The 9,001-nt window shown below is 64.4% G+C and overlaps 1 protein-coding gene across 1 annotated transcript; it reads right to left on the bottom strand.

Annotated features, from left to right (window-relative positions):
- Positions 1–1,170: 1,170 nt before the first annotated feature.
- Positions 1,171–2,304, bottom strand: ACTRT2 (actin related protein T2). Its single transcript, XM_070403103.1, has one exon. The coding sequence runs from the start codon at positions 2,302–2,304 to the stop codon at positions 1,171–1,173; it is 1,134 nt and encodes a 377-aa protein (XP_070259204.1).
- Between the last annotated feature and the right edge of the window lie 6,697 nt (positions 2,305–9,001).

Here is a 9,001-nt window from a genome sequence, read left to right as displayed (position 1 = left end):
AGGGGAATGGGGCCCTGGCCGATTTGGCTCAGTGCATGGAGTGTCGACCCTCAGACTGAAGGGTGCAGGTTCAATTCCGGTCGGGGGCATATACTTCGCTTATGGGCTCAATCCCCGGCCCCCTCTCTCTCACATCAATGTTTCTCTCTGTGTGTCTCCTCCTCCTCCCTTCCACTCTCTCTAACAATCAATAGGAAAATATCCTCTGGTGAGGACTAACAAAAAAAAAAGAAAAGAAAAGAGAGGAATGGGAACAAAAAACAGAGGGGGAAAAACAAACAGAAAATAAAATGGTAGGCTTAAGACAGAACCCATTACCTTAAACATAACCTGTCTAAATACACCGAGGAAAAAGACAGGGATTGGTGCCATGAATGTGAAAATGACCGACCTACCTTCTGCCTTCCGATGCAGCACATGCTCACTTCCACTTCAAACATGACATGGATTTTCCCCGTCATATTTATTCAACTATTACTTCATTCATGGCCGTTAACTCTGCCTCCAGTATTTTTGCCCCTAAACACTGCCCAAAACACACTTGAATAGAAAAACAAACAGGAAGCCTACAATAAACAAAGCAGAGAAGCGGAACCTCACACGCTCCCGGGAGCGGCCCCGAGAGAGTCCTGAACAGGTGGCGGTTTCTGCTTCTGCCCGTCCCCAGGTGCCCAGATGAAGGGGTCCCTCCTGCTCAGCTGCCCGGCCCCATAAAAGCAGCGTGAGAGCCCTACTGTGCTCAGCACTGACCGGGCGAGGGTTTGTGGGCCTCAGGATCAGGCAGCAAGCATCCCTGCTTGTTCCTGCCACACCCCCTCCCGGACCCTCGGGCCCCCCTAAGACACCTGTTTTAGATGCAGACGCCAGGGCCCTGCCTACACGAGCTTCTGGCATGAGGTCCAGACCCCCCGAGTTTGGTCCAAATTCTGCCAATGGACACAGCCTCCACTCACCCCCGGGCTCTCCCCGGAGAAGGAGGGGGTCGGGGGGCAGACCACTGGAACGAGATTCGCCCCCGGGGTCAGAAATGCTGCCGGTGCCGCCAGGAATGAACGGACGCAGCCAAAGACTGCACCGTCTCGTCTTTTATTGAACACCGTGCCGATGTCGAGGGGCGAGCTCGTCCCCCCCCCCCCCGCACCCGGGGGGCCGCCCCGTGCGCGGGGCCCCTCAGAAGCACCTCCTCTGGACCACCGACGTCCCGAACTCCTGGAAGTCGGCGGAGGTGACCCACATCTGCTTGAAGCTGCTCAGGGAGGTGACGATGGAGGCGCCGATCCACGTGGAGAACCACCTGTCGGGGGGCGCCGTGATCTTGATGGGGGTCCCCTTGGCGGCCAGCTGCTCCAGCTCCTTCAGGAGCCGGTCGTCCAGGCCCTGGAACAGGGTGCTGCCCCCCGACAGCACGATCTCCCCGTAGAGGGCGCCCTGGATGTCGGCGTCGCACTTGCCGATGCTGCAGGAGACCATCCGGGAGAGGCCCGGGTTCTGGACGCCCAGCTGCTCGGGCGCGAACAGGGCCTCGGGCGCCTGGAACAGCTGGTCCCCGATGTGGACGATGTTCCCGTCCGGCAGCTTGTACTCCCGCAGCACCTCCTCCGCCCGCCGCGACAGCTCCTGCTCGGGCTCCCGGGCGACGTAGCACAGCTTCTCCTTGATGTCCGCCACCAGGGCCCAGGGCAGCGCGCAGGGGAAGGCGCGCCCGTCCGCCTGCAGCAGCCGCGTGAGGCGCTCCGTGATGTCCCTCCCCGCCACGTACAGCTTGCTGACCGCGTGGGGCAGGGAGTAGCCCTCGAAGATGGGGACGGTGCAGGTGACCCCGTCCCCGCTGTCCACCACCAGGCCCGTGACGCAGGCCGAGGCGTACAGGGCCAGCACGGCCTGGTCCGACAGGTAGAAGGCGGGCACCTGGAACGTCTCGAACATCACGGCGGCCGTCTTCTCCCGGGCCTCCCTGGGGTTCAGCGAGGGCTCGGTCATGAGCACCGGCCGCTCGCCGGCCCGCACCCCCAGCTCCCACTCGAACAGGTGCCGCCACAGCTCCTCCATGTCGTCCCAGCCGACGATCAGGCCGCGCTCGATGGGGCAGCGGAGGAACAGGGCCTCCTTCCTGTGCAGGGCCTCCTCCCCCACGAAGGTCTGCTTCTGGCTGGCCCCCGCCGAGGCCGCCTGGAACTTGGGGCGCCCCACGATGGAGCTGACGATGTGGCGGGGCCCGATCTCGCCCGACAGGCCCGCCTTGCAGAGCCCGGACCCATTGTCCACGATCACGGCCGGGGAGTCTAACACGTGTGGGTTAAACATGGCGCGTCCCCCGCCTCAGCCGCATCCGACCCAGGCAGAACCCTCGCGGGCCACGCTGTGACACCAGAGGCTCTTCCGGAAGCTGCAAGGGCCTGGGGTTCCACGGTCCTCGGGGCGTCTCCCCGACAGGCGAGCCGACGGCGGGTCCCCGAGAGCCCTCCCTCCACCCGCAGGCCCGCTCCCCTCCAGGGGCCCAGGCGCTGAGGCTTTCTCAGGGGTGGCGTCACATGTAACAATGTAACCAAGGCAACCATTGTGCTCAGCCAGCGTCAGAGGGCCTGGGGGCGGGGCTCAGAGCCCCCGGGGTACTCCCACCTGGGGAGACACCTCACAGAGGAAGGCAAGCTATGCCCCCCGCTCCCCCCCCGCGCAAGGAGGTGTTATCAGCAGCCTGTAAGGTCCAGCCTTAGGACCGAGTGAAGCAGCCCCCCGGACCTCCCAGCCCACGGGCATCTCAGCCCACTGAGCTGCGGTTTGTGGGGTGACAGAAGCACACGTCCCTTGCTAAGGAGTGACCAGGCCCCAGACATGGGTCCCCGTGGGAGACATGATGTCCACACCGCATCACATCAGGGACTTAGCACATTCTTTTTGAAGTCAGACTCCTCCAGGAAGCCCTCGGGGATTTCTCTTTCCTTCACCCCAAGGGCCCTGGTAGATGCTAAGCAAAGCCCCCCGCACCCCGGGCCTGCTGGCTACCTCTCCAGGCACACGAGTCCCTGTGCTGGGTCGAGGTCAGAGCCCCCCTTGCTCCCTGCAGGGGTCCGTGGGGCTGGGAACGCAGTGGGGATGTGAGGTTTCATGAGGGCAACCTGATGGAGCCGGTCACACGGCCACGTCCACTGAAACACATTCGGAAATGACCAGGTCACCAGGGCTGAGGTGGCCAGGCTGCAGGGCCAGGCTGCATCCCCAAGGGGCTGGGTGGAAGGGCGGCTCCGGCCTCCACAGCACCCAGTCAGCAGCTCAGGCTCCGACGCTCAGGAAGAAAGAGGGACCAATCAGACCTGGGGACTGAGCTCACTGCTCCCCAAGGAGGTGGAGGTGGTCGGGGGGCCAGGGGTCCGGGGGGTTGGGGGTGTGTCTCCAGCCCGGCTCCTTCCCATCCGGAAGCTCCCAGAGGCCTCCCCCAGGGTCACGTCCCTCCCAGACCCCTCGCCTCCTCCCGCCTGTGGTCCTCACTGCGCATCCGGCCAACCCACCAGCAAAACCTTACGTGGCTGGTCACGTGGTGGAGACGAGTGGCGGGTGTGGCTCTGTGCGCACCCACCGGGCCGAGCCCTGGGCAAGGGTCAATCAAAACTTCTTTAATACTTTCTTTTATTGATTTCAGAGAGGAAGGGAGAGGGAGAGAGAGAGAAAGAAACACCATGATGAGAGAGAATCCTGGAGAGGGGGAGAGAGAAACATCCATGATGAGAGGGAATCATGGATCGGCTGCCTCCTGCACGCCCCCCACTGGGCAGGTGCCTGACTGGGAATCAAACCCTGACCTCATGGTTCACAGGTCACCACTGAGCCACTCCAGCCGGGAAGAAAGCCTCTGGTTGCTACGGAGATGTTCCCCACGGACACCTCCAGGCGCATGGCAGGGTGGACACTGCGACATGACCCCAGGCATCGCAGCGACCACGGGGAGGGTTTGAAGAGGCGGGTCCCACACTGAAGGGAGCGCGGGGCCCTGGCAGGCAGGCGGCTGGGAGGCCGAGGCTGGTGAACAGGACACTGTGACCGGCTCCAGCCTGTGACGCCCCCGACGCCGCGTGCTCGCTCCGGCGAGCCAGCCTCTCCCCTTGCAGCCGGCACTCGGCGGAGTCAGGAGCACGTGCCCTCCAGGTCCCTGGATCCTGGCCCTAAAGTGGCCGTCGTGGGGGGCAGGGGAGGTAGCAGAGCTGCGTCCGGCCTGGGGCCCTGGGCGGGCGGAGGCACTGGGCGTGTGCAGGAGGGACGGAGAGGGGAGGACACGCCCTGGTTAGTGGTTCTCAACCTTCTGGCCCTTTCAATACAGTTCCTCATGTTGTGGTGACCCCAACCATACAATTATTTTCGTTGCTACTTCATAACTGCCATGTTGCTCCTGTTATGAATCGTCATGTAAATATCTGATATGCAGGATGGTCTGAGGCGACCCCTGTGAAAGGGTCGTTGGACCGCCAAAGGGGTCGCGACCCACAGGTTGAGAACCGCTGGTAGGAGCTGAGACTGACCGGCTGGTGAGGGCGCGCTGAGGCCGCGCGGCACCCCGTCGCGGGAACGCGGTGGCGGCGTCCGGGGCAGCAGCCAGGGCACCGGCCTCCCAGTCAGGTCTGGGCACTTCCCCCGTCACCAACCTGTGACATGGCCATTCTCCGTCCCTCTGTGACCCCGGCCCCCAGACAAGCTCAGACCCCTGGGGACAGAGCCGGGCAGCGAGGCTGGCCATCGGGACGGTGGCTCCGAAAAGCCACCTGTTTCCAGGACACGTTTCCCGACGTCCCCTCCCCGCTGAGCTGCGAGCCGCGCTGCCCTTTGCGCCGGGCCTGGCCCCCAGCCCTGGCCCCCAGCCCGCCTGGCCGAGCGGCCCTGGGACGCTGTCCCCACCCTCCTCTCCTCTGCCCGTGGGACAGACGAGCCCGTCAGGAGACACCCCCTCCCTGCTCCTCGCTCCGGGCCCCGACGTCAGGTGGCGGCCCCCCGGCGTCCTCCTGGGCTGGCCGAGGGGGGGAAGGGGGGGAAGGCTTCTGCCCCCGCCATGAAGTGTCTAATCGGCCCACTGTTGCCCCTACAGAGAGCAGCAGGAAGGCCTGAGCCCCCCCTCCAGAAGCGGCCCCTCTGTGTGGGGGACACCACTGGCCCCTGAGGAAGCGAGTGGGTTTATGAGCCACAGCCTACGTGACGTCCCGCTGGTTCCCAGGGCCCCGCGGGCAGAAACCCCAGCCGGGGCCTGGGAACCGCCGCCTCGGCCTCCGGACAGGACGTCCCGCGGGCCCGCCTCCGCCCCCGCCACCTGGTCCGTGCCTCCCGGGAGGGTCCCGTGTGCAGGTGTCCGGGCCCCTGAGCGGACGCGATGGGCAGCGCCGCAGACACCGCGGCCAGGCATCCGCCGCGAAGGCCGTTCGCTCAGGACGTGGGCCGCTCCGCTGCGGCGCCAGCCAGAAGCTCCAGCCAGAAGCCGCCTGGCCGGGCCCTGCCCCCACCCGGCCGGCGGCCTCGTAAATCGCTTGAGCGAGTTTATGGGCGAACTGGCTGTAACTCCATCTCCCTCCGCAGGGCAGGCGGCCACCGTGACGGCGATTATTCTAGGGCGTTCGCTTCCGTCCATCGGAGGCTGGCGCTCGGTTCTGCTCGGCGGTCACGCCCGCCCGGCCTCTCCAGGCTCCATGCGCCCCGCCCGTGCCCTTGGAGGAGCCCCAGCCGTGACGGAGGCCGACAGACCCGAGGAAGCCGGGGAGGCTGCCAGGCACTTACCCTTGGGCGGGGGCAGCCCGGGGTCCGCTGGGCACCCGCTTCCCACTGCCCTGGGTCAGTGACTGGGCCACCCAGGCCCGGCTGAGGGCCGCCCTGTCCCGTCACCCCTGGGCCCATGTGTCACTGGCGCCCAGACCCTCAGCCAATTAGTGGCCAGCAGCCGGGCTCATTAGCGCCGGCTGACATCTGGCGGCCAGACCCTGCTTGCTGGGGGCCTGGTCTGGTGGCCGCCGGCAACCGAAGGGACAGGCAACTGCGGATGGGAAGATGGGCACTGCCATCGCAAGAGAGAGTGGTGTGTGTGTGTGTGTGTGTGTGTGTGTGTGTTTGCGAGCGTGCAAGGAGCCCTGCCCGTCCAGGGCCACGGTGCGCCCAGCATCTTCCGAGTCTGTGCCCAGTCATTTCCAGAGAAGCATCTTCCGCTAGCCTGGCCTTTTAAATCTCTAAGATGGAGCTTGTATCACCTACCCTCCCATCCATTCTTTCATCCACCATCTATCTACTCATGAGTCATCTGTCCATGTACCCACTTATTCATCCATCCACCCATCATCCACTCACCCACCCACCCACTCCTTCACAAATCCTTTCATCCATCACCCTTCCACCCACCCACCTATTCATCCATCCATCATCCACCCACCCACCTATTTGTCCGTCTACCCACCCACTCACCCACGCATCCTTTCATCCATCCCCTCACCCATCCACTTATCCACCCACTCACCCATCTATCTACCCAACCTTCTGTTCAGGTGTCTTCTCCTTCTCTCTCCCTTCCTCTCACCCACCTTCCCTCTCTTAGTGGCTGGCATGAGCGTCCTCTCTTGTGGAGGCCGACGCACTCGGATGGTCAACATTGAGGGTGGTTGGCACCCATCACCCTTTCACTGTGAGGGGTCAACGGTGTTATCTGTGGCCCTTTGGGCTGAAGTTCAGGGCCGTGGGCCCCCGAAGGCACTGGGAGGACCATCCAGGCTTCCCTCCAGCCCCCGGTGGTTCCTTGGGGGGCACAGCGTCACCCAGTCTCCACACGGCCCCTTCCTGTGCGTGCGGCCCCCTCTCCCCTTTCAGAGGGGACCAGTCCCTGAGTCAGAGCCCATCCTGACGCCTCGTCTAGACCAGGACATCCGCCATGACCCTCCTTCCAACCGAGGTCGCCTCTGCAGGTGCTGGGGGAGGACTTGAGCCTGAGGACTTGGGGGACACACTTTCACCCACAGCCCCTGCCGGTGAGAACCGGGTGCCTTGGTGCGAAGAACGTGAGTGGGACGTGGGAGCCCAGCGACCCCTCGGGGCGCCTGCTCCCCGGATGCACCACGTATCGCTGCGTGACAAGCTGGCCCCACACTGAGCCGCTGGAAGCAGCCAACGCTTCTCATCTCGGTCTCTCTGGGTCTGGAACCGGCCCGGCTCCCCGGCGCCCATGCCTGTCTCTCCCGAGGTTGCCGGCCGGTTGTCGGAGGGGCTGCAGGAGGGTGGGGCTCCTTCCGGCCTCACCCCTGCGTCTGCTGGCAGGTCTGTCCCTGTGACACGTGGGTGCTCCCAGGGGGCCCCCTGACCTGGCATCTGGCTTCCCTTAAAGGAAGAGAGAGAGAGAGAGAGAGAGAGAGAGACAGAGAGAGACAGAGAGAGACAGAGAGACAGAGACAGAGAGACAGAGAGACAGACAGAGACAGAGACAGACAGACAGAGAGACGGAGAGAGGGAGAGAGAGAGAGAGACAGAGAGACAGAGACAGAGAGACAGAGAGACAGACAGAGACAGAGACAGACAGACAGAGAGACAGAGAGAGGGAGAGAGAGAGAGAGACAGAGAGACAGAGAGAGGGAGAGAGAGACAGAGACAGAGAGACAGAGAGAGGGAGAGAGAGACAGAGACAGAGAGACAGACAGAGACAGAGACAGAGAGACAGAGACAGAGAGAGGGAGAGAGAGACAGAGACAGAGACAGAGAGACAGAGACAGAGAGACAGAGAGAGAGAGACAGAGCCCACAACGGAAGCCACGGCCCTTTAGTAACCAGTCTCGGAAGCCGTGGCCATGGCTTCCACGGGTTTCTATTGGTCAGACACGAGCCAGCCCCGCCCAGACCACGGGAGGTTTATGTAAAGACGCACACGCCCGCGTCTCCAAATGCCACCGTGGAAGCTGCCGGGATGGTGGGAAGGGTTACCCTCTGGCAGCTCCGACCTGGCCCAGCCACTCCGGCCTCGGTTTCCCCAGCTGTCGGCTCCGAGCACGGCGGGGATCTGAGGGGACCGCACACTGTGGCCACCTGTGGAGGGGGCCCCACTAGCGGGACACGCGGCACAGGTCCGTGGGCAGGTGCAACGGGCGGGGCCACCCCGGCTCCTGAGAGGTGAGCGGGGCCTCCCGGGGCCTCGTTTATGTAACCACTGTGGCTGCCCCTCGTACTGCTCCCGAAAGCCCTGCCCTAAGTCCCCGGGACAAACTGGGGCTGCTCCCCGCACCCCGCACCCTGCACCCCGCTCTCAGGCCAGCAGCCTCCGCCTCACCCTCCTCGGAGTCTCAGCTGCTAGGCACCCCTCAGGGGCTGCGCCAGACCCAGGCTCAGCCCCCAGGAGCGCCCTCGGGGTGGCCCTCAAAACAGAGCGTCTCCTGCCCCCTGCTGGCGCCCGGCGGAAGTGTCCCCGGACGAGGGTTTGGGTGCTGGGCCCGGAACAAAGGGGGCTTGTTTGTGGGTTGCCTGGCCGGGCCGGGCTGGGGAGGAAAATCAATGTTTGCTAAACGGGGATCAGCCGCCTCGCAGGGAGCGGTTCCCAGTGCCGGCGAGATCACCCCGAGGAGCGCCACCGCAGTGGGCAGAGTGCAGAGCAGCCGCTCCAGGTGGCAGAGGTGCCCGGCCCGCCAGCCCGTGTGCCCAGCGCCGGCTTCTAACTGTTCACCTGGCCCAGGGCGGTCCCCGGAGGCGCCGGCAGCGGCCGTGATGGATGGCCGGGCGCGCACGAGGCCCGGAAGGATCCAGATTTAATTCAAATCCTTTAAAACCTAACAGTGAGAGAGCTCTGTGCGTGCGGCCAGCTGGGGGTTCCAGCAGGAGAAAGAAAAGGCTTTGTGTGTGTGTTGTGGGGGGTGGGGGCCCGCGCAGCCCAGGTGGGGACCAGCCTTTCCTCCTTGCGCCCCGCCAGCCAGCGCAGGACCGTCGCGGCAGCGTAGCGTCTCGTGGAGTCCCGCCTCCCGGGGGAAGGGGTTTTGTCCACAGCGAGGTTGCCTCTCGCGGCCCGTGG

This window comes from Myotis yumanensis, unplaced genomic scaffold (genome assembly GCF_028538775.1).
Source record: "Myotis yumanensis isolate MYYU_CA2020_CCGP unplaced genomic scaffold, mMyoYum1.0.hap1 SCAF_2, whole genome shotgun sequence".
Lineage (NCBI taxonomy): Eukaryota > Metazoa > Chordata > Mammalia > Chiroptera > Vespertilionidae > Myotis > Myotis yumanensis.
The sequence above is the reverse complement of the archived record's forward strand: the minus strand, read 5'-3'. Positions and strand labels throughout refer to the sequence as shown.

What these genes read in the sequence shown, in the direction of transcription:
- ACTRT2 (XM_070403103.1), bottom strand. Translation starts at nt 2,304, where the DNA reads ATGTTTAACCCACACGTGTTAGACTCCCCGGCCGTGATCGTGGACAAT.